We start from the raw sequence: 26489 nt of genomic DNA, 5'->3' as shown, positions 1-26489 counted from the left end.
TCTTCTACCGACGCCTACTCGCCGAATGAAGGTTCCTTTAAATGACGTCATCCAAGATGGCGTCCCTCGAATTCCGATTGGCTGATAGCCAATCGGAATTAAGGTAGGAAAAATCTGATTGGCTGATTGAATCAGCCAATCAGATTCAAGTTGATTCGGATTGGCTGATCCAATTAGCCAATCAGATTGAGCTCACATTCTATTGGCTGTTCCAATCAGCCAATAGAATGCGAGCTCAATCTGATTGGCTGATTGGATCAGCCAATCAGATTGAAATTGAATCTGATTGGCTGATTCAATCAGCCAATCAGATTTTTCCTACCTTAATTCTGATCACGCCAATGGATTTGGAATGGTCACCAGCAAGCTGATGTGATGGTCAGGTATCCACATACTTTTTGCCATATAGTTTGTGATATATATATATATGTGTATATAGAGCAAATGCCCATTATTAAATGGCTCCTGAAATGACCATATTTAAAGGTACAGCAAAGTCAAAATTAAGGCGAGCAATTTTAAACAACTTTCCATTTTTCTTCTATTATCTAATTTGCTTTGTTCTCTTGGTATCCTAGGTAGGCTCAGAAGCTAGCTACTAATTGGTGGCTGGACACATACAGTATATGCCTCTTGCTTTTAGATCCCCCAATGTATTCAGCCAGCTCCCGGTAATGCATTGTTGCTCCAAAGGATACCAAGAAAATGAAGCAAATTTGATCATAGAAGTCAATTGTAAAGTTGTTTAAAATGTATGCTCTATCTAAATCATAATAGAAAAATGTATGTTTATCCCCATATCTGATGTCATGTTTAAATTGGATAACAGGGCTTTTGGAAAGACTGGAATAGGATTAAATGGGGTGTGTGAAACCTTCATATTTTTATATATATTGTTGTGCACTAAGCAATTCATTATTTGGTTGACTCCTTTGCACTCCTTATTTTATGTTTAACTAACTTGCTGAAACCATTGCTGATGAAGACTTTTTTCCATACACTTAGTTAATGCACGTTACACACACAGAGGTCACCTGTTTAATGTCTTCAAATGTGATGGGATATTGAGTCACAAAGGGAGGTTCTGGAGAAAAAATATCTAGTAGATCCAAAAGTTTCCCAACCTAAAAGTTAAAATTGACATAAGGGAGATTAATTATGGAAGTGATACAGGTCACAGATACTAACCATGTGATGCAAATACTACAAGCCTCACCTTCTTTAAAGCGACAAAACCGTAGTCGTATTTCTGAGTTGCAGGAGGGATTGGGCCTTCTGGAACTGGCAAATACTAAACAATCAAATCAGTTAAAAAAATATGATTATAGTGCAGCAAATGAGAGATGCCAGAATCTAGTATGATGAGCAAAGGGGGGGGGGGGCAAAGCCGGTAAACTAAAGGTTTAGAGACTGGATAGCTGGCAAGCTTTGGATGGTGCTTGCTGCCTGTTTTCCTATGCTATGGACTAAACTCTTTCTCCGACACTGAAATCCTTTTGATTGACATTCTAATACCCTGACAACCAGAGAGACCTAAGCTCTTGTTACTCTTTTGCTGACACAAGGACACTCATTAGGAAACTTACTCAAAGAAGTTCACTCGCATCCCAGAGGGAGATACACTCACATAGGCCCAATAAACACAAAGACCTGCTTTTCCTGAATATAAACTTGTTTCCCGTAACATATAATAGCAATCTGATCATTGCAATAATAATACATTTCTTTAAAATAGGAATTGAATGTTCTCAGAATCTATATTTAATTCTAAGATCTTAGAAGTTAATTTTGTAGTTATAATTTAGTACCTCATAGATGATTATCTTCTAAATGACAATTATCTTTGCATTGAGCCAATTTAATATTATTGAATAAATGTTGAATATCTATTGAAGGGGGTTATTTAGTGAACACTGATGAATTGGTTCAAACATATTCTGAAGCATTTAAGGGTCATATTTGATGCTAGTCATTTTCTAGTCACTGATTAGCATACTGATTTGTTAGCATTGTATAAAGCCCTCTGATTGGTGAATTGAACTTATTTAAGGCTATTTATTCAGATAATTAAATTGTACTTCCTGAGAATGCTGTTAATCTATTGAATCATATTTAATATTGTAATAGGAACATTTGGGTTAAAGCCATTAGTCAGAATTTAATAATTAATCATATTATAGTAATTGGTTGATGCTATTGAATTGTTCACAACTGTTCTAGAACCTTAACATTTGTGGAGAATTCATGATATTGTTGTCACATGCACACAATGACCACTTTTTGTCATAAATTCCTGCAACTGCTTCAGAGTTGCTGTGGGCCTTTTGGTAGCCTCTCTGACCAGTTTCCTCCTGGCTCTTTCATCCAGTTTGGAGCGACGTCCTGATCTAGAGAGGGTCTGTGTTGTACCAAATACCTTCCACTTCTTAATAATAGACTTCACTGTGCTTCTAGGAATTCATAAAGCCTTTGATATTTTCTTGAATCCATCTCCTGACTTGTGCCTGTCCACAACATTTGTAATGCTCGTGGGATATTTCCCTATCAGACCAAACTTGGCCAGTAGTCTTCTTATCCCGGCGTCAAGCAGAAGGATAAGGAAATATCCCAGAATAAAGTGCGTTTAAGAAATGAGGTAAGCAGTACTCACGGTAGACAGGGTAGTCCTTCACGGCAATAAGATGAAGGCAGAGAATGGTCAGAGACAGGCAGAGTTCGGCAACAGAAAGGCACTCCAGCAGAATAGAAGTTCAGGGGTAAACCAATAGAGTGATCAGAAACAGGCAGAGGTCAGAAACAAAAGATAATCCAGCTAGCAGTTCAGGGGTAAACCAGGCACAGTAGTCAGACAAGCAGAGTTCAGCAATATTAAGGCAGTCCAGCAATTCAAGGGTTAAACAGGCAGAATAGTCAGACAAGCAGAGTTCAGTAATATTAAGGCAATCTAGCAATACAAGGGTTAAACAGGCAGAGTAGTCAGACAAGCAGAGTTTAGTAATATTAAGGCAATCCGGCAATTCAATTAATAAAGTACCTAGGAGCACACACAGTAACACCTATACTTGGGCAGTGAATGTAAGTTATGCAGGTACTTGCATAGGCGCCGATTCGCGCCAAGGAGTTCAAAGGATCCGGCTTGAGAGGGGAATAGATGTGCGGCAATGATGTAAACGTTGCACGCTCAGAGGAACCGCTGCGTCTCTGGCAACAGCCAGAGTAGCAACTGCCACGTCCCTGGCAACAGCCAGAGCGGCGTGACATAGCCCCCCACTCAAGGGTTCCCTCCAGGAACCAGAGTCGGCTTCGAAGGGTGAGCAGCCTGGAACTTGGAGACAGAAGATGGAGCATGCACATTACGGGCAGGAACCCAGGAACGCTCCTTCCAGTGTATGAGGCATTGGATCTGCCTGTGCCTGATTCTGGAATCCAAATTTTGGCAACCTCATACTCTGGTTCGCCATGAATCAGGCGTGGAGGAGGAGGACGTCTGAGTTGAGTATACCTATTTGTGACATAGGGTTTGAGCAAGGAGATGTGAAAGACTGGGTGAATGTGCAAGGTCTTAGGCAAGGCCACTCTATAGGCAACAGAAGAAAGTCTTTTGAGGATTATATAAGGACCAATATACCGAGGTCCCAATTTGTGACAAGGTTGACGTAAGCGGATGTGTCGGGGAGAGACCCAGACACGATCACTTGCAACAAAGGCATGAATACTGGATCGATGATGATCGGCAAACCTCTTATTATCTGTTGGTGGTTGAGTGTAACTGTGATCGTATTCGTTGCCAATGGGTAGTGAGATCAGTGAAGCGACGTTCTGCAGCAGGGACTCCTGTGGATTGAGCAGAAAGAGGAAAAAACATGAGGTTGATAACCAGCTGCGGCCTGGAAAGGAGAGCATCGTAGAGAAGAATGCCAATGAGTGTTCTTTGCAAGTTCAGCTAGGGGTAACAACCCAGACCAATTAGTGTGCTGTGAATTGACATATGCTCTGACATAAGCTTTCCAGATCCTGATTGGTTTTCTCCGTCTGCCCGTTAGTCTGGGGGTGATAATCAGAGGACAAAGAAATAGTGGTTCCAAGCAATTTGCAAAAGCTTCTCCAAAAGGTAGAAATAAATTGAGGTCCTCTGTCAGAGACAATATTTATGGGTATACCATGTAATCGTACCACGTGTAACAGAAAAAGAGTGGACAATTCTTGGGCTGTAGGTAACTTTGTTAAAGGTACAAAATGAGCAAGTTTGGAGAACCGATCCACCACCACCCATATGACTGTATGATAGTCAGAACGAGGAAGGTCTGCAACAAAATCCATAGCTATGTGTGTCCATGGTTGTTTAGGTATGGACAATGGTCGAAGTAGGCCATGTGGTAGGGAACAGGGAGTCTTATTAACAGCACAAGTCTGACAAGCTTTGACATAATCCTGAGAGTCTGACTTCATGGTAGGCCACCACACATGTTGGGAAAGGAGTTTAAAGGTTCTTGTCAAACCAGGATGACCTGACAGCTTGCTGTCATGAGCCCAGGATAATACAGGAGAGCGAAGGTTTGGAGGAACATAAAGGATCTCAGGAGCCACAGGGCTTCAGAAGGTTTTCTTGGCTGGGCTTGTTGCAGTCTTTGAAGAAGAGAGGTATAGATACAAAACAGGAAGGAGTAAGATGTGTTCAATATGAGCTTCAGAGGAGTAACTAGACTGAGGAAATTGATGGGAAAGGGAATCTGCCTTTTTATTCTTGGTCCCAGGAAGGTAAGAGACTATAAAGTTAAAATGAGAAAAGAATAGGGCTCACCTGGCCTGTCAAGGATTGAGTCGATGAGCAGTCTCTAGGTATGTCAGATTCTTGTGGTCAGTGAGAATCTGAATGGGGTTGGGGGTACCCTCTAGCCAATGATGCCATTCAGTCAGGGCCATCTTAATGGCTAATAGTTAATGATTGCCCACCTCGTAATTCTTTTCTGCAGGAGTGAAGCATTTTGAGAAAAATGCTACCGGGTGCAACTTGGAGGTTAAAGGGTTCCTTTGGGTTAAGACTGCACCAGCTCCTATCTCGGAGGCATCAACCTCTAAAGTGAACTGCAGGTCAGGATCAGGATGGTGGAGCACAGGAGCAGAACAAAATACTTTTTTCAAATGAGAGAAAGCATCCACAGCCAGCCAATTCTTGCAGTCTCTGTTTCGTTTAGTCAGCTCAGTGAGTGGAGCAACGATTTGGGAGAAGTTCTTTATAAATTGCAATAATAATTGGAGAACCCCAGGAATCTCTGTAGTTCCTTTAATGAGGTGGTTTGAGGCCATTCCAGAACTGTAGTTAGTTTTGTAGGATCCATGGCAAAACCTTCCTTCGAGACGACATAGCCAAGGAACTGGATCTGAACTTGATCAAACTCACATTTCTCCAGTTTTGCTACCGGATAATTATTTCTGAGGCGAAGAAGTACCTGCTTTACATGCTCATGATGCTCCTCAAGGGTGGAGGAGAATATTCAGATGTCATCTAAATAGATGATGACAGTGCGATTAAGGAGGTCATGGAAGACATCATTGACAAGTGCTTGGAAGACAGCAGGGGCATTACAAAGCCCTAAAGGCATTAAGAGGTATTCGTAATACCCTGATCTCGTGTTGAAAGCAGTCTTCCATTCATGTCCCGGGAAGATACGAATGAGATTGTACGCTCCACATAGGTTCAACTTTGTAAAGTAGCGAGCATTTTGGAGCGAATCATAGTTCATGATCAAAGTAATAGGATAACGATAGTTGTGTTGTTAAGGACTCTGCAATCGATACAGGATCTGAGATCACCATCTTTTTTACTGACAAAAAAGAAGCAGCCCCGGCAGCAGAGATGGAAGGGTGAATAAAGCCTCCATGTCCTTGGTTTCGGCGAGCAGATAAGTCCTCCCTTTAGGAAGTGGGGCTCCAGGAAACAGGTCAATTTTGAAGTCATAAGGAAACAGTGAGGTGGCAACACATCGGCTGCTTTCTTTTCAAAAAAATGTGTAAATTCTGCATATACTGAGAGAAGATTAGAAGGGGTCTGAAGGCTGGCTATAGAGACATGATGCAGCAGAGTAAACTTAGCCAGGCAGGAGTGGAAACAGGATTTACCCCAGGAGGCCAACTGTCCCTCAGTCCAGTCAAACTGAGGATTGTGAATACATAACCAAGGAAGACCAAGGATAACTGGTTGTGCAAGAGAAGGAATGACATCAAACTGCAATTGTTCGGTATGTTGGACTCCCACAGTCAAGGTTAGGGGTGCTGATTTGACATGAATTAAGATTACGGCCAGAAGGGCCGAAACATGTCAGCAGTTTGTTCTCTATGTGTGTTTGCCTAGGCACCACTTTTCACTATTTGTATCCTGCTTACCATTTGAAGTTACCTGAACTATCAATAAAGCAGTTTTAAATGCAAAAGAAAGCTGGTGCTGCTTTAATCATTTCTACAATTGAAATGAATTAAACCTGATCCAAGGGGAGTGCCATTAAGAGTAGTTATTTTAAGACATTGTTTTTTCTGAAGTAGAGGCAACCCAGCATGAATCATAAAATGATGATCCAGAAAATTTCCAGCTGCCCCTGAATCAATAAAGGCTTGAGCGTAGACGGAATTCTGAAGAAAGGTAAGGGTAACAGGTACCAGGATCCGAGAAGAGTGAGGGGATTTAGTAGTGGCTATGCTTAGAGGTACCCTGCTTTTATCCTCTAAGCGTTGGCTTTTCCCGGCAGTATATCACAGTTCTTGAGTTGGTGTGAGATAGAACCACAATAGAAACACAGTCTCAACCTCCTTCTTCCCTGTGTTTTTCAGACTCAGAGGGCTTAAGGGAAGAGAGATCCATGGGGCCCTCTTCAGTGGTAACTGGAGGTGATGTAGAATAAAGGGGTAGAATATAGTCTAGAGACTGGACGAGAGGGAAGGATTCGTCGTATTCTCTCACTCTCTCAGATTGTCTCTCCTGAAAGCGAGAATCCAGACTAATACAAAGTGAAATGAAGTCATCCAAGGAAGATGGAACATCACGATAAGTGAGCTCATTCTTGATACGCTCATACAAGTCTCTCCTGAAGGCCGCTTTGAGAGCACTGCCATCCCAACTGGTCTTATGTGCCAAGGTGCGAAACTCGATGGCGTATTGTGCCACAGATCCATTGCTCTGGCGGAGATCCAAGAGAGAGTACTCTGCAGCAGTAGTGCGTCCAGAGATGCCAAATACGGAAGATAATGCAGAAATGAAGGCATCAGCATTGTTCAGGAGTTGAGCACTCTGTTCCAAAAGGGGCTAGGGCCTTATCGTTCAATAAAGAAATGATAAACGTGACATTTGACTGATGAGACGGGAAGGTGAGAGGATCATTGCGGAAGTGTAGTCTGCACTGGTTGAGAAAACCCCTACAGTCGGTAGTACCATCATACTTGTCAGGCAAAGGTTTCCAGGGTATAGTTGCAATAACAGGGGGGGGAAGTTGCAGCACTAGCAGCAGGGGCCGGCTGTGTAACAACAGGAACAGCGTTATTTTATTTTCTGCAACCAGTGAGGAATGCATAGCTGATATAGCCTCAAGTTTAAAATTCACATTCTGCAAGTGTATGGCGTGGGTTCCCAGGGTCTGTACCTGAAGAGGTACTGCTCTTACTACCTCATTTGGGTTCATGGACCAAGTATAATGTAATGCTCGTGGGATATTTCCCTATCAGACCAAACTTAGCCAGTAGTCTTCTTATCCCGGCATCAAGAGGACGGAAAATGAAATATCCCAGAACAAAGTGCGTGTAAGAAATGAGGTAAGCAGGACTCACGGTAGACAGGGTAGTCCTTCACAGCAATAAGATGAAGGCAGAGAATGGTCAGAGAAGGCAGAGTTCGGCAACAGAAAGGCACTCCAGCAGAATAGCAGTTCAGGGGTAAACCAATAGAGTGGTCAGGAACAGGCAGAGGTCAGCAACAAAAGATAATTCAGCAGTTTAGCAGTTCAGGGGTAAACCAGGCAGAGTAGTCAAACATGCAGAGTTCAGCAATAATAAGGCAATCCAGCAATGCAAGGGTTAAACAGGCAGAATAGTCAGACAAACAGAGTTCACTAATATTAAGGCAATCCAGCAATTCAAGGGTTAAACAGGCAGAGTAATCAGACAAGCAGAGTTCAGTAATATTAAGGCAATTCGGCAATTCAAGTAATAAAGCACCTAGGAGCACACACAGAAACACCTATACTTGGGCAGTTAAAGTAAGTTATGCAGGTACTTACATAGGCGCAGACTCGTGCCAAAGGATCCGGCTTGACAGGGGAATAGACGTGCGGCGATGACGTCATCGCTGCACGCTCACAGCAACCGCCGCGTCCCTGGCAACAGCCAGAGCAGCAACCACCACGTCCCTGGCAACAGCCAGAGCCGTGTGACAACATTATCCCAGAGATTTATTGGCAGTGCTTTGCCATCCATAGTTAATTGTTTGCTTTAGTTGCACTACCAGGGACTGAGATGCTCCAGGGAAGCTCTTTTTATGCTGAGCTAACCGATATGCCCACAGCTGATCACAGTTGAAAGTTAAATGCCTTTATGTGTGCCATTGAGAAGGTGATTAGCTACACAAGATTGAGTTTACAAGTAATTTTAGGAGGGGTTGATCCTTTTTCCAACTCAGTGATTCTGTTTTTGAATTGTCTTTATTTTTGCCTGACATGTTGGTGTTATATCTTTCACTTGGATGTTATTACAACTGGATAAACAAAAAACTGTTTCTTTCTTTATTTCAGGCTGCAAAGCAACAAAATGTGATTATTTTCAATATCCACTGTACCTTTGCGTTATGGTAAACATAACGCCGATCCTCCACCCGCATCTCCTGCTTTCATTAGCATATGCATGATGTATCCGCATTTGCCACACAAGCTGGACAACAAAAGGGGCACACAACGATTGGAGATAGCCGGATTCGTTATTGATATGCTAAAGAAAGCAGGAGATGCGGGCGGAGAATCTGGGTTATGTTTACCATAATGCAAAGGTAAGTATTTAAAAAAATAATAATAATATCTGTAAACTTTCATTAATAAAAGTGCCCCTGTTTTTAAGATTAAAGATTTGATTAAAGCCTGGTTTTCAATTGTAATAGTATATTTCATTTTCTAGTATAACAGATGATTGGGTTGAGATTTAGATGTATAGTTTGTAAACTAATTGCAGCTTGTTAATGTTTTAATAAATCTATTATATATTCTTCATAATTGAGCCCTCTTTACTGCATAAATATATTCACTGTGTTCAGAATACTATACCTGTCAGTATTTAGTCATTATTAATTAGGATAAAATATTAATATTTGATAATAATTGTATTATTTGTATTAATTATTATTATTCATAAACATCCTAACACAAAGATACAAATCATCTGGCATATGTCCAGAACAGAATGTATCACCTGAGTGATCAGTTTGCTACCTAACCCTTTTGTGTGCAGTAGAGGAGGTATGGGTGTTCTCAGTCCTGTGTATTAGTTTACAAGGGAGAAAGAATATGAACTATAGCGAGTCCAATTAATATATTACCTGGCTGATCACAGCACGCAGAGCTATTAGTTTATCTGTGGGGTCTCCAGCCTCTGTTAAGGGGGCATCATAGTCATAACTTGTTGTGATTGGCTTGTATGTACTCTTGAAATCAGCCCCTGGGTAAATAAAAGGAATAATAACTTACTGTGCATATTAATTTAACATATGGAATATGTGATGAGATTAAAATAATAATAATAACATCTCCTACAGTGCTCTTCTGGATAGGACTGAAAATAAATCTTGTTATGTTATAGTTTCAGCAGTTTAATCACACCTTCTAAAGGTGATACAGACAAATAGTGTTTTATAACAAAAGTGTCTTGTCTTGTCTGGTATATGGATCCACTTTTCTTATTTATTTATTTTTAATATGTCTCTGTGTCATTAAACTGAAACAGACATGTTAACTGGCTTTAACATACTCTTAGCATAAAACCCAACACAACTGTTGATCCAAGCCACATAAAATAACTAACAGACAATCTGTGTGCAATGACTATAAAATATACAGGTGAAACTCGAAAAATTAGAATATCGTGCAAAAGTTCCTTTATTTCACTAATGCAACTTAAAAGGTGAAACTAATATATGAGATAGACTCATTACATGCAAAGCAAGATAGTTGAAGCCGTGATTTGTCATAATTGTGATGATTATGGCTTACAGCTCATGAAAACCCCAAATCCACAATCTCAGAAAATCAGAATATTACATGCAATCAATAAAACAAAGATTGTACATAAAACAATGTCAGACCTCTGAAAAGAATAAGCATGCATACCGTATGTACTACTCAGTACTTGGTTTGGGCCCCTTTTGCAGCAATTATTGCCTCAATGCGGCGTGGCATGGAAGCTATCAGCCTGTGGCACTGCTGAGGTGTTATGGAAGACCAGGATGCTTCAATAGCGGCCTTCAGCTCTTCTGCATTGTTCGGTCTCATGTCTCTCATCTTTCTCTTGGCAATGCCCCATAGATTCTCTATGGGGTTCAGGTCAGGCGAGTTTTCTGGCCAATCAAGCACAGTAATCCCACGGTCATTGAACCAGGTTTTGGTGCTTTTGGCAGTGTGGGTAGGTGCCAAGTCCTGCTGGAAAATGAAGTCAGCATCCCCATAGAGCTCGTCTGCGGAAGGAAGCATGAAGTGCTCCAAAATCTCCTGGTAGATGGCTGCGTTGACCCTGGACTTAATGAAGCACAGTGGACCAACACCAGCAGATGACATGGCTCCCCAAATCAACACAGACTGTGGAAACGTCACACTGGACTTCAAGCATCTTGCAGTGTGTGCCTCTCCATTCTTCCTCCATACTCTGGGTCCTTGGTTTCCAAATGAGATGCAAAATTTGCTCTCATCAGAAAAGAGGACTTTGGACCACTGAGCAACAGACCAGGTCTGTTTTTCTTTAGCCCAGGTAAGACGCTTCTGACGTTGTTTGTTGTTCAGGAGTTGCTTGACAAGAGGAATACGACATTTGAAGCCCATGTCCTGGATCCGTCTGTGTGTGGTGGCTCTTGATGCACTGACTCCGGCCTCAGTCCACTCCTTGTGAAAGTCCCCAACACTTTTGAATGGCCTTTTCCTGACAATCCTCTCCAGGCTGCGGTCATCCCTGCTGCTTGTGCACCTTTTTCCTCCACAATTTTCCCTTCCACATAACTTTCTATTAATGTGCTTTGATACAGCACTTTGGGAACATCCAACTTCTTTTGCAATTACCTTTTGAGGCTTTCCCTCCTTATGGAGGGTGTCAATGATGGTTTTCTGCACAACTGTCAGGTCAGCAGTCTTTCCCATGATTGTGATTCCTACTGAACCAGACTGACAGACCATTTAAAGGCTCAGGAACCCTTTGCAGGTGTTATGGCTTAATTAGCTGATTAGAGTGGGACACTTTGAGCCTAGAATATTGCACCTTTTCACAATATTCTAATTTTCTGAGATTGTGGATTTGGGGTTTTCATGAGCTGTAAGCCATAATCATCACAATTATGACAAATCACAACTTCAACTATCTTGAAATAAATGAACTTTTGCCCGATATTCTAATTTTTCGAGTTTCACCTGTATATAATATATAAATATATATATATATATATATATATATATATATCATAGACTATGATGATGTAAATAAGCCACTCCATATATTTAAAATGGATGAAATACTGAGTAATACAAATGCCAACTTAAAGGGACATTAAAGACTAAATACATTTGATAGGATTCACATATGGAAACATGTCAGCACTGGAATACAGCGAAAGCTACATTACAAGGCATCACCCATGACAAGAGGGATGTGGGTAATAACCTCAATACTATGCAATTTGCTCCAAAAAAAATGCTTTTTTGCTTTCTAACCAAGGGCTGAATCACACAACGAGCTTTGTACCAGCACTAGCTACAAGTAGCAAATCATGAGCCATAGACGGACTGGGACCAAAAATAGGCCTAAACTGCCACACTTCCCTTCGTAAACTACCCATTAACCCCCTAACCACCACACTACCCTTCGCAAACTACTCCCTAACCCCTACAACTCCCCATTGCAAACTACCCCTAACCTATTTACCCCCTAACCGCCACAACCCCATCACATAACACCCCTTAACCTCCTAATTGCCACAAGCCCCATCACAAAATACCCCCTAACCATCTAACAGCTAACCCCCAAGACCCCTAACCTAAGACCCCCTAAACATGAATGGAGTGGAAGAAAAGATCGGATGTAAGACAGCCCAAGATGAAAGAAGATAACCCCAAAAGGAGAGCTGCCATGGAAGAAGCCAGAAGAGGAGCACCGCTGGAGCTGCCCACCTAGAAGCATGATTCAAGTTAGTGAATACTAACTTTTGGGATTTAGCGTAAGAGATTTGGGGGGGGCGGTGGGTTTTAGTTTAGTTTAGCAAAACAGCTTAATCGCTGATACCCTTTTCAGGGCATCTTTTTTAGGATAGGTTTTTTTAAAGATAGGGTTTTAATGTCAGTTTAGGGGTTTTTTTTAGGGGTGGGCTTTTTTAAAGGGGACTTTAGTTTTAACATAGATCTTACTTGTAGTGTTTCTTATTTTTTGTAATGGTAGTTTTTTTTTAATTAAGGGGTCTTAGAGGGTTGTTTATCTGTTAGGAGGTTAGGGGATATTTTGTGATGGGGTTGTGGTGATTGGGTGTTAATAGGTTTGCAGTATTTTGTGATGGGGTTGTGGTGGTTAGGGGGTTAATAGGTTAGGGGGTAGTTTGCGATGGGGGATTGTGGCTGTTAGAGGGTTTATAGGTTAGGTGGTAGTTTGCAATGTGGTGTGTGGCGTGTTTAGGGGTTACTAGTATAGGGAGTTTATAGTAGTGGGCTTTGTGGTGGTTTAGGGGTTAATAGTGTAGCGGGTAATTTGCGGTGGGCTATGTGAAGGTTTAGGGGTAATAGTGTAGCGGGTAATTTGCGGTGGGCTATGTGAAGGTTTAGGGGTAATAGTGTAGCGGGGTAATTTGTAGTGGGCTAAGTGGCAGTTTAGGGGTGTTTAGTGCAACTTTTTTCACAGCACAAAATCTTTACATAAGATTTGAGTTCACGTAAACAGTTTGAGCGTAAAATGCAATTGTGTTTGAGCAGTCCAAACTGGTAACATGAGCGCACATTACCGCTCAATGCTGCCCATAGAAAATATGGGAATTGTAAAATACAGCAGGTTAGGCAAACAAAATCACAGTAATTTAAACACAGCGCCACTTGTAATGTGGATTTGAGCACAAAAAACACTAATGATAACGCACCACTTTTAATCTAGACATAAATCAGCTATCAGTAAAATGGAATGGGCTCAGAACCCATACGTGTAGTAGTTATTCCACCAGTAGTCATCCTAAATGCAAATCTTTAATACTCCCCACTGTATTTGTCTCTGGTCCTTGAATCGTTGATGGCTTCTTTTCAACTACTATAGGTAGCATCTCCTTTCAATTTCAACGTAAAGACTTTATTTATTTATTTATTTATTTATTTAAAAAAAAAATGTAAATTATTTTTATTGAGGTTAAATATATAGTATAACAGATAAGTGATAGTACAAAAGTCATACAGATATATAGAGAAAACAGAATTTATGCTTACCTGATAAATTACTTTCTCCAACGGTGTGTCCGGTCCACGGCGTCATCCTTACTTGTGGGATATTCTCTTCCCCAACAGGAAATGGCAAAGAGTCCCAGGAGGGATCACATGATCCCTCCTAGGCTCCGCCCACCCCAGTCATTCGACCGACGGACAGGAGGAAATATATATAGGAGAAACCATATGATACCGTGGTGACTGTAGTTAGAGAAAATAATTCATCAGACCTGATTAAAAAACCAGGGCGGGCCGTGGACCGGACACACCGTTGGAGAAAGTAATTTATCAGGTAAGCATAAATTCTGTTTTCTCCAACATTGGTGTGTCCGGTCCACGGCGTCATCCTTACTTGTGGGAACCAATACCAAAGCTTTAGGACACGGATGAAGGGAGGGAGCAAATCAGGTCACCTAAATGGAAGGCACCACGGCTTGCAAAACCTTTCTCCCAAAAATAGCCTCCGAAGAAGCAAAAGTATCAAATTTGTAAAATTTGGCAAAAGTGTGCAGTGAAGACCAAGTCGCTGCCTTACATATCTGGTCAACAGAAGCCTCGTTCTTGAAGGCCCATGTGGAAGCCACAGCCCTAGTGGAGTGAGCTGTGATTCTTTCAGGAGGCTGCCGTCCGGCAGTCTCATAAGCCAATCGGATAATGCTTTTAAGCCAAAAGGAAAGAGAGGTAGAAGTCGCTTTTTGACCTCTCCTTTTACCAGAATAAACAACAAACAAGGAAGATGTTTGTCTGAAATCTTTAGTAGCCTCTAAATAGAATTTTAGAGCACGGACTACGTCCAAATTGTGTAACAAACGTTCCTTCTTTGAAACTGGATTCGGACACAAAGAAGGTACAACTATCTCCTGTTTAATATTTTTGTTGGAAACAACTTTTGGAAGAAAACCAGGCTTAGTACGCAAAACCCCCTTATCTGCATGGAACACCAGATAGGGCGGAGAACACTGCAGAGCAGATAACTCTGAAACTCTTCTAGCAGAAGAAATTGCAACCAAAAACAAAACTTTCCAAGATAGTAACTTAATATCTACGGAATGTAAGGGTTCAAACGGAACCCCTTGAAGAACTGAAAGAACTAGATTTAGACTCCAGGGAGGAGTCAAAGGTCTGTAAACAGGCTTGATCCTAACCAGAGCCTGAACAAATGCTTGAACATCTGGCATGGCTGCCAGTCTTTTGTGAAGTAAAACAGATAAAGCAGAGATCTGTCCCTTCAGAGAACTTGCAGATAATCCTTTCTCCAAACCTTCTTGTAGAAAGGATAGAATCTTAGGAATTTTTATCTTGTTCCATGGGAATCCTTTAGATTCACACCAACAGATATATTTTTTCCATATTTTATGGTAAATTTTTCTAGTTACAGGCTTTCTAGCCTGAATCAGAGTATCTATTACAGAATCTGAAAACCCACGCTTTGATAAAATCAAGCGTTCAATCTCCAAGCCGTCAGTTGGAGGGAAACCAGATTCGGATGTTCGAATGGACCCTGAACAAGAAGGTCCTGTCTCAAAGGTAGCTTCCATGGTGGAGCCGATGACATATTCACCAGGTCTGCATACCAAGTCCTGCGTGGCCACGCAGGAGCTATCAAGATCACCGAGGCCCTCTCCTGATTAATCCTGGCTACCAGCCTGGGGATGAGAGGAAACGGTGGGAATACATAAGCTAGGTTGAAGGTCCAAGGTGCTACTAGTGCATCTACTAGAGTCGCCTTGGGATCCCTGGATCTGGACCCGTAGCAAGGAACCTTGAAGTTCTGACGAGACGCCATCAGATCCATGTCTGGAATGCCCCATAATTGAGTTATTTGGGCAAAGATTTCCGGATGGAGTTTCTACTCCCCCGGATGGAATGTCTGACGACTCAGAAAATCCGCTTCCCAATTTTCCACTCCTGGGATGTGGATCGCAGACAAGTGGCAGGAGTGATCCTCCGCCCATTGAATTATCTTGGTCACTTCTTTCATCGCCAGGGAACTCCTTGTTCCCCCCTGATGATTGATATATGCAACGGTCGTCATGTTGTCTGACTGAAACCTTATGAATTTGGCCTTTGCTAGTTGAGGCCAAGCTCTGAGAGCATTGAATATCGCTCTCAGTTCCAGAATGTTTATCGGGAGAAGAGACTCTTCCCGAGACCATAGACCCTGAGCTTTCAGGGAATCCCAGACCGCGCCCCAGCCCACTAGGCTGGCGTCGGTCGTGACAATGACCCACTCTGGTCTGCGGAAGCTCATTCCCTGTGACAGATTGTCCAGGGTCAGCCACCAACGGAGTGAATCTCTGGTCTTTTGATCTACTTGAATCGTCGGAGACAAGTCTGTATAATCCCCATTCCACTGTCTGAGCATGCACAGTTGTAATGGTCTTAGATGAATTCGTGCAAAAGGAACTATGTCCATTGTTGCAACCATCAATCCTATTACTTCCATGCACTGCGCTATGGAAGGACGAGGAACAGAATGAAGTACTTGACAAGAGCTTAGAAGTTTTGATTTTCTGACCTCTGTCAGAAAAATCCTCATTTCTAAGGAATCTATTATTGTTCCCAAGAAGGGAACTCTTGTTGACGGGGACAGAGAACTTTTTTCTTTGTTCACCTTCCATCCGTGAGATCTGAGAAAGGCTAGGACGATGTCCGTATGAGCCTTTGCTTTTGACAGGGACGACGCTTGAATCAGGATGTCGTCCAAGTAAGGTACTACTGCAATGCCCCTTGGTCTTAGAACCGCTAGAAGTGACCCTAGTACCTTTGTGAAAATTCTTGGAGCAGTGGCTAATCCGAATGGAAGTGCCACAAACTGGTAATGCTTGTCCAGAAAAGCGAACCTTAGGAACTGATGATGTTCCTTGTGGATAGGAATATGTAGGTACGCATCCTTTAAATCCACGGTAGTCATAAATTGATTTTCCTGGATAGTAGGTAGGATCTTTCGAATAGTTTCCATTTTGAACGATGGTACCCAGAGAAATTTGTTTAGGATCTTTAGATCCAAAATTCGTCTGAATGTTCCCTCTTTTTTGGGAACTATGAACAGATTGGAATAAAATCCCATTCCGTGTTCTCTTATTGGAACTGGATGTATCACTCCCATCTTTAACAGGTCTTCTACACAATGTAAGAATGCCTGTCTCTTTATTTGGTTTGAAGATAATTGAGACCTGTGGAACCTTCCCCTTGGGGGTAGTTCCTTGAATTCCAGGAGATAACCTTGAGAAACTATTTCTAGCGCCCAAGGATCCTGAACATCTCTTGCCCAAGCCTGAGCAAAGAGAGAAAGTCTGCCCCCCACTAGATCCGGTCCCGGATCGGGGGCTATCCCTTCATGCTGTTTTGGTAGCAGTGGTAGGCTTCTTGGCCTGCTTACCCTTGTTCCAGCCTTGCATTGGTTTCCAGGCTGGTTTGGGTTGTGAAGTATTACCCTCTTGCTTAGAGGATACAGAATTAGAGGCTGGTCCGTTTCTGCGAAAGGGACGAAAATTAGGCTTATTTTTAGCCTTAAAAGACCTATCCTGTGGGAGGGCGTGGCCCTTTCCCCCAGTGATGTCTGAAATAATCTCTTTCAAATCAGGTCCAAATAATGTTTTACCCTTGAAAGGAATGTTAAGCAATTTTGTCTTGGAAGACACATCCGCTGACCAAGACTTTAGCCAAAGCGCTCTGCGCGCCACGATAGCAAACCCTGAATTTTTCGCCGCTAATCTAGCTAATTGCAAAGCGGCATCTAAAACAAAAGAGTTAGCCAATTTAAGTGCTTGAACTCTGTCCATAACCTCCTCATACGAAGATTCTTTACTGAGCGACTTTTCTAGTTCCTCGAACCAGAAACACGCTGCCGTAGTGACAGGAACAATGCATGAAATTGGTTGTAGAAGGTAACCTTGCTGTACAAAAATCTTTTTAAGCAAACCCTCTAATTTCTTATCCATAGGATCTTTGAAAGCACAACTATCTTCTATAGGAATAGTAGTGCGTTTGTTTAGAGTAGAAACCGCCCCCTCGACCTTGGGGACTGTCTGCCATAATTCCTTTCTGGGGTCGACTATAGGAAATAATTTCTTAAATATAGGGGGGGGAACAAAAGGTATGCCGGGCCTTTCCCACTCTTTATTTACTATGTCCGCCACCCGCTTGGGTATAGGAAAAGCGTCGGGGGGCACCGGAACCTCTAGGAACTTGTCCATCTTACATAATTTCTCTGGAATGACCAAATTGTCACAATCATCCAGAGTAGATAACACCTCCTTAAGTAGTGCGCAGAGATGTTCTAATTTAAATTTAAATGTCACAACATCAGGTTCAGCTTGATGAGAAATTTTTCCTGAATCTGAAATTTCTCCATCAGACAAAACCTCCCTCATGGCCCCTTGAGATTGGTGTGAGGGTATGTCAGAACAGATATCATCAGCGTCCTCTTGCTCTTCAGTGTTTAAAACAGAGCAATCGCGCTTTCTCTGATAAGTAGGCATTTTGGATAAAAGATTTGCTATGGAGTTATCCATTACAGCCGTTAATTGTTGCATGGTAATAAGTATTGGCGCACTAGATGTACTAGGGGCCTCCTGTGTGGGCATAACTGGTGTAGACACAGTAGGGGATGATGTAGTATCATGTTTACTCCCCTCATTTGAGGAATCATCTTGGGCAATATCATTATCTGTGGCATTACTGTCCTTACTTTGTTTGGACACTATGGCACAATTATCACATAAATTTAAATGGGGAGACACATTGGCTTTCATACATATAGAACATAGCTTATCTGATGGTACAGACATGTTAAACAGGCTTAAACTTGTCAACAAAGCACAAAAAACGTTTTAAAATAAAACCGTTACTGTCACTTTAAATTTCAAACTGAAAACACTTTATTACTGAATATGTGAAAAAGTATGAAGGAATTGTTCAAAATTCACCAAAATTTCACCACAGTGTCTTAAAGCATTAACCCTTAAATTAACGGAACTGGAGCCGTTTTCAAATTTAACCCCTATACAGTCCCAGCTATATGCTTTGCTGAGACCCAACCAAGCCCAGAGGGGAATACGATACCAAATGACGCCTTCTAGAAGCTTTTTTAGTGATTCTTAGATCCTCACACATGCATCTGCATGCCTTGCTCTCCAAAAACAACTGCGCAGTAATGGCGCGAAAATGAGGCTGAGTCTATAACTAGAAAGGCCCCCAGACTAAAAAAGGTGTCCAACACAGTGCCTGCCGTTTTTTAAACGTTCCCCAAGATTATAATGCCAATTATAAGATACAATCTGCATAATATGCCCCAATAAAGCAATCGTTTTAGCCCATAAAAATGTCTACCAGTTTTTAAGCCCTTTTTTTAAGCCCTTTATTCTTTTATATTTGACTAAGAAAATGGCTTACCGGTCCCCATGAGGGGAAATGACAGCCTTCCAGCATTACATGGTCTTGTTAGAAATATGGCTAGTCATACCTTAAGCAGAAAGGTCTGCTAACTGTTTCCCCCAACTGAAGTTACTTCATCTCAACAGTCCTGTGTGGAAACAGCAACCGATTTTAGTTACTGTCTGCTAAAATTATCTTCCTCTTACAAACAGAAATCTTCATCCTTTTCTGTTTCAGAGTAAATAGTACATACCAGCACTATTTTAAAATAACAAACACTTGATAGAAGAATAAAAACTACATTTAAACACCAAAAAACTCTTAACCATCTCCGTGGAGATGTTGCCTGTGCAACGGCAAAGAGAATGACTGGGGTGGGCGGAGCCTAGGAGGGATCATGTGACCAGCTTTGCTGGGACTCTTTGCCATTTCCTGTTGGGGAAGAGAATATCCCACAAGTAAGGATGACGCCATGGACCGGACACACCAATGTTGGAGAAAAGAACATATCGGTCACTCAAACCGCAGCAAATAGTCAAATCTGTTACATCACAAAAATGCAGAATATGTTAGCGATAAACCTCATATTTTCTGCTTATTAACCTATAAACACTATAAATTATATTAATATATACATGTAGTACACAGTGCATATCTAATATTATTGCTAGCTTTGAAACGTATCAGCATACTAACGCCTAGATTTAGAGTTCTGCGTTAGCCATCCAAACCAGCGTTAGGGGGTTCTAACGCTGGTTTTGGCCGGCCGCTGGTATTTAGAGTCTTGTAGGTAAGGGTCTAACGCTCACTTTCCAGCCGTGACTTTTCCATACCGCAGATCCCCTTACGTCAATTGCGTATCCTATCTTTTCAATGGGATCTTTCTAATGCCGGTATTTAGAGTCTTGGCTGAAGTGAGCGTTAGAACTCTAACGACAAGACTCCAGCCGCAGAAAAAAGTCAGAAGTTAAGAGCTTTCTGGGCTAACGCCGGTTCATAAAGCTCTTAACTACTGTGGTCTAAAGTACACTAACACCCATAAACTACCTATGTACCCCTAAACCGAGGTCCCCCCACATCGCCGCCACTATAATTAAATTTTTTAACCCCTAATCTGCCGACCGTACACCGCCGCAACCTACATTATCCCTATGTACCCCTAATCTGCTGCCCCTAACATCGCCGACACCTACATAATATTTATTAACCCCTAATCTGCCCTCCAACGTCGCCCCTACCTACCTACACTTATTAACCCCTAATCTGCTGACCAGACCTCGCCGCCACTATAATAAATGTATTAACCCCTAAACCGCCTCACTCCCGCCTCAAAAACCCTATAATAAATTGTATTAACCCCTAATCTGCCCTCCCTAACATCGCTGACACCTAACTTCAAGTATTAACCCCTAATCTGCAGACCGGACCTCACCGCTACTATAATAAATGTATTAACCCCTAAAACTAAGTCTAACCCTAACACTAACACCCCCCTAAGTTAAATATAATTTAAATCTAACTAAATAAAATAAATCTTATTAAATAAATTATTCCTATTCAAAGCTAAATACTTACCTGTAAAATAAACCCTAATATAGCTACAATATAAATAATAATTACATTGTAGCTATTTTAACCAGGTACAATAGCTATTAAATAGTTAATAACTATTTAATAGCTACCTAGTTAAAATAATTACAAAATTACCAGTAAAATAAATCCTAACCTAAGTTACAATTAAACCTAACACTACACTATCAATAAATTTATTAAATAAACTACCTACAATTATCTACAATTAAATCAACTAAACTAAATTACAAAAAAACCCTACTAAATTACAAAAAAAAACAAACACTAAATTACAAAAAATATAAAAAGATTACAAGAATTTTAAACTAATTACACCTACTCTAAGCCCCCTAAAAAAAATAATAAAGCCCCCCAAAATAAAAAAATGCCCTACCCTATTCTAAAATAAAAAGTTTACAGCTCTTTTACCTTACCAGCCCTTAGCGGGGCATGCCCCAAAGATAACAGCTCTTTTGCCTGTAAAAAAACATACAATCCCCCCCCAACATTACAACCCACCACCCACATACCCCTAATCTAACCCAAACCCCCCTTAAAAAACCTAACACTAAGCCCCTGAAGATCTCCCTACCTTATCTTCACCACGCCAGGTATCACCGATCCGTCCAGAAGAGGGTCCGAAGTCTTCATCCTATCCAGCAAGAAGAGGTCCAGACGAGCGTCCAAAGTCTTCATCCTATCCGGCAAGAAGAGGACATCCGGACCGGCAAACATCTTCATCCAAGCGGCATCTTCTATCTTCATCCATCCGACGAGGAGCGGCTCCATCTTCAAGACCTCCGGCGCGGAACATCCTCTTCTCCCGACGACTCCCGACGAATGAAGGTTCCTTTAAGGGACATCATCCAAGATGGCGTCCCTCAAATTCCGATTGGCTTATAGGATTCTATCAGCCAATCGGAATTAAGGTAGGAAAAATCTGATTGGCTGATTGAATCAGCCAATCAGATTCAAGTTCAATCGGATTGGCTGATTGGATCAGCCAATCAGATTGAGCTTGCATTCTATTGGCTGATCGGAACAGCCAATAGAATGCGAGCTCAATCTGATTGGCTGATTGGATCAGCCAATCCGATTGAACTTGAGTCTAATTGGCTGATTCAATCAGCCAATCAGATTTTTCCTACCTTAATTCCGATTGGCTGATAGAATCCTATCAGCCAATCGGAATTCGAGGGACGCCATCTTGGATGACGTCCCTTAAAGGAACCTTCATTCGTCGTCTAGTCGTCGGGAGAAGAGAATGTTCCGCGCCGGTGGTCTTGAAGATGGAGCCGCTCCTCGTCGGATGGATGAAGATAGAAGATGCCGCTTGGATGAAGATGTTTGCCGGTCCGGATGTCCTCTTCTTCCCGGATAGGATGAAGACTTTGGACCCTCTTCTGGACCTCTTCTTGCCTGATAGGATGAAGACTTCGGAGCCTCTTCTGGACGGATCGGTGATACCCGGCGTGGTGAAGATAAGGTAGGGAGATCTTCAGGGGCTTAGTGTTAGGTTTTTTAAGGGGGGTTTGGGTTAGATTAGGGGTATGTGGGTGGTGGGTTGGTAGGTATTGTTTGTTGGGGGGCTGGTAAGGTAAAAGAGCTGTAAACTTTTTATTTTAGAAAAGGGTAGGGCATTTTTTTTATTTTGGGGGGCTTTTGTTATTTTTTTAGGGGGCTTAGAGTAGGTGTAATTAGTTTAAAATTCTTGTAATCTTTTTTTATTTTTTGTAATTTAGAGGTTTTTTTTTTTTTGTAATTTAGTGTTTGTTTGTTTTTTAATTTAGTTTAGTTGATTTAATTGTTGATAATTGTAGGTAGTTTATTTAATTAATTTATTGATAGTGTAGTGTTAGGTTTAATTGTAACTTAGGTTAGGATTTATTTTACTGGTAATTTTGTAATTATTTTAACTAGGTAGCTATTAAATAGTTATTAACTATTTAATAGCTATTGTACCTGGTTAAAATAAATACAAAGTTGCCTGTAAAATAAATATTAATCCTAAAATAGCTACAATGTAATTATTATTTATATTGTAGCTATATTAGGGTTTATTTTACAGGTAAGTATTTAGCTTTAAATAGGAATAATTTATTTAATAAGATTTATTTTATTTCGTTAGATTTAAATTATATTTAATTTAGGGGGGTGTTAGGGTTAGGGTCAGACTTAGCTTTAGGGGTTAATCCATTTATTATAGTAGCGGTGAGGTCCGGTCCGCAGATTAGGTGTTAATACTTGAAGTTAGGTGTCAGCGATGTTAGGGAGGGCAGATTAGGGGTTAATACTATTTATTATAGGGTTTTTGAGTTGGGAGTGAGGCGGTTTAGGGGTTAATACATTTATTATAGTGGCGGCGAGGTCCGGTCGGCAGATTAGGGGTCAATAAGTGTAGGTAGGTAGCGGCGACGTTGGGGGGGGAAGATTAGGGGTTAATAAATATAATATAGGTGTCGGCGATGTTAGGGGCAGCAGATTAGGGGTACATAGCTATAATGTAGGTTGCGGCGGTGTTCGGAGCGGCAGATTAGGTGTTAAAAGTGTAATGCAGGGGTCAGCGATAGCGGGGGCGGCAGATTAGGGGTTAATAAGTGTAAGGTTAGGGGTGTTTAGACTCAGGGGTTCATGTTAGGGTGTTAGGTGCAGACTTAGAGAGTGTTTCCCCATAATAAACAATGGGGCTGCGTTAGGAGCTGAACGCTGCTTTTTTGCAGGTGTTAGGTTTTTTTCAGCTCAAACTGCCCTATTGTTTCCTATGGGGGAATCGTGCACAAGCACGTTTTTGAAGCTGGCCGCGTCCGTAAGCAACGCTGGTATTTAGAGTTGCAGTGGCGGTAAATATGCCTCTACGCTCCCTTTTTGGAGCCTAATGCAGCCCTTCAGAGAACTCTAAATACCAGCGTTGTTTAAAAGGTGCGGGGGGAAAAAACATGCGTAGCTAACGCACCCCTTCTAACGCAAAACTCTAAATCTAGGCGAGTGTGATTCTCTAACACTCATGTTACTACACATTTCTCATACCACAAAGATTTAAATCGCTGTATGCCTTTTGAGTGAAAAAAAGTGAAATAAGCTTATGATCTTGTGAAAAGTACATCGTAAATCATGATTATCCATAACGTATATTTTGTACTCATGTATAAAAAAGAAAAAGCAGAAAGGGAAAAAAAGAAAAAAGTAAAGACCTATTACAGCACCTTGGCTATTAAATGATATACAATTGAGGCAAAAGAAACAAAATAGGAAACATAGGGTTACTAACCAGGGAGCAGAACTATCCATATACAAAGCTGCATAAAATAGGTTTATATAAAGCATAGGGCTATGATACCACATAAAGTCCCCAGAATCTGGTTCCACCCAGGGCCCCTGGGCCGATGCCAGACACCAATAGTAATTAAGAGGATACATAGAGGCACATTTGTTCAAATACTGAAACCCCTTTAATAGCAATGTACAGTAACTGGACATTATAGTCCCTGTTCTCAAGTTATATACCCCAATCTACTAAAGTAATAATTAACCCTCTATCAACATTGTAATAGGTCTTTAGAATAAAACTGGATTAAGAGCGGTATTTTGCAAGGGAAACCGCGCATGTACCCTTTGGGGATTGAGTACCCAGAGTACATATGAGTGGGGGGTGGAAGGTATGGAGCCAACCAGGCAGAGATATAAATACTATAGTGTAAATATAACAAAAATTAGGAACAAATCAATTATTAACCATATAGGTGTAGTATAGAGTTTACATACTAAAGTTAAAATATTGTCTATGAGGTCTTAGTTCTCACATACCTTGACATACAGAGAGATATTTGCTCTGCCTAAATAATATAAAATAATGATATATCTTCAATTATGGGCTGCTAGGAAATAATAGTACAGTACCAAACATAGAAGTTATGATGTTAGTGTAGAATGTGTCTGTAACTAAGAACAACAATTTTGTGAATGTTTGAAAGATATAACTACTAAGACTGCATAAGATGATGAGGTCCAAGATGGGACTGGTAACTGCAGACAATATTGCTGGGGGAAATCTGCCATTGATAATGATAGTCCCCTGGACATGTTAGCTTGACCCAATCTAGTAAATAACTAAGCTTAATAAATTTGAAATAGCACCTCAGACTTATCACTCAAAGAGTAAGATATATACTAGTAGCTAAAAATCAAACAGTGATTCACTCCTATGTATATTATTGCAATATAACATAATACATATATATGTATGGATCCAAGCTACACGCTTAAAGTAACAGTGAAGTCAAAAAAAACTTTCATGTTTCAGATAGGGCATGTAATTTTAAACAACTTTCCAATTTACTTTTATCACCAATTTTGCTTTGTTCTCTTGGTATTCTTAGTTGAAAGCTAAACCTAGGAGGTTCATATGCTAATTGAAGGCCGCCTCTAATCTAAATGCATTTTGATAGTTTTTCACCACTAGAGGGCATTAGTTCATGTGTTTCATATAGATAACATTGAGCTCTTGCATGTGAATTTACCATGGAGACAGCTCTAATTGGCTAAAATGCAAGTTTGTCAAAAGCACTGAAATGAGGGGGCAGTCTGCTGAGGCTTAGATACAAGGTAATTACAGAGGTAAAACGTGTATAATTATAACTGTGTTGGTTATGCAAAACTGGGGAATTGGTATTATCTATCTTTTAAAACAACAAAGATTCTGGTGTTGACTGTCCCTTTAAGTTACCAAATGTATGGTATATAAATTAACTTAGCCTTTAACAGTAACAGGATAAACGTTGAATCGATATAAAACAGCATCCTAGTCTCAACATGAACTAAATGTGGTCTGACTTATAATGAACAGTATAGATACTTACAGTTTTTAGTTACAAAACTAAACATGTAGGTCCACATCTTATCAACATCAAACGATATGATATAAAATACATTGAGCAACCATCAATTAGGTATTGATCAAACTAAAGTTGCATCACAAGTCCGGGTGTCCATCCCTCCAAAAAAAAAAAAAAAATCATACATTGACAGAGGCACTAGTACAGTGTGAAGCTAGCTATCCAATGTGGTCTCAGTGGAGCGATAGAATGGCAACGTAGTTAAGAGCATCAGATGTCGGATGTCCTGGCTGCAGTCCATTAGTGTCCCACAAAAATAAACCACCAGGGTCCCATTTGAGGGTTTGTGTGATGATGTGGGGCACTGCATGGGGTTGTAATAAAGCCCTTTTAGTGACCAGAATTGAATACGACCTTTCCTCACACTGCCACGGTATCCTCATCACATGAGAGATTACACTTTCCTAGGCCTTACGGGTGCTGGTTCGGTTTAGGGTAGGAACTGATTGGGGCACTTCTATGTCGTTTTCTGTAAACCGCATAAATGAAGCATTGCTCTCAGCAGCGCTTGTAATCAGAAGTTCCTTGTCCCCTAGCACTGTATGTATCATGGTGACACAGTCCGGATGCTTTTCTCTCTTGATAGACTGTAGACCATAGTGAGCGATATCATCCTTACCATAGGCATACCATGGGCCTTCTTTACATATAACACCAAGTTATGCTGTTTACATGGAGTATCGCCCTCATGGAGGTCTGCTACGTGGTTGGTAGCAACCAATAGCTATGGCTGCACAAGGCTTACCAGTCTCCTCTGTTAAGTGAGCAATCCCAAAGGCTTCTGATATAGAGTAATTCAATCTCAAAAATGTGCCTGCAATAGCTGGGCGAGTTCCTCTTTCCACGAAGCCTGTAACATGGTGGTTCCCTTCAGGTGAAATATTTATACATCTACTGATTGTCTAAATGTTCGTTAAGCCATCTATTATAACCTTTCTTGCAGACAAGGGATGGAATGGGTCGTATA

The 26489-nt window shown here is 41.1% G+C and overlaps 1 protein-coding gene across 3 annotated transcripts in view; it reads right to left on the bottom strand.

Moving 5' to 3' along the window:
* Nucleotides 1-26489, bottom strand: part of LOC128645308 (beta-galactosidase) — a 187495-nt gene that overhangs the window by 19019 nt on the left and 141987 nt on the right. For all 3 annotated transcript variants that reach the window (XM_053698186.1, XM_053698188.1, XM_053698187.1), the window contains 3 exons: nucleotides 9569-9687; nucleotides 1217-1291; nucleotides 1035-1124 (listed from right to left, as the gene is read on the bottom strand). In XM_053698186.1, the coding sequence (XP_053554161.1) occupies nucleotides 1035-1124; nucleotides 1217-1291; nucleotides 9569-9687 (284 nt within the window). The remainder of the gene's footprint in view (nucleotides 1-1034; nucleotides 1125-1216; nucleotides 1292-9568; nucleotides 9688-26489) is intronic.

This window comes from Bombina bombina, chromosome 1 (genome assembly GCF_027579735.1).
Source record: "Bombina bombina isolate aBomBom1 chromosome 1, aBomBom1.pri, whole genome shotgun sequence".
NCBI lineage: Eukaryota > Metazoa > Chordata > Amphibia > Anura > Bombinatoridae > Bombina > Bombina bombina.
This window is presented reverse-complemented; position numbering and strand designations above follow the sequence as displayed.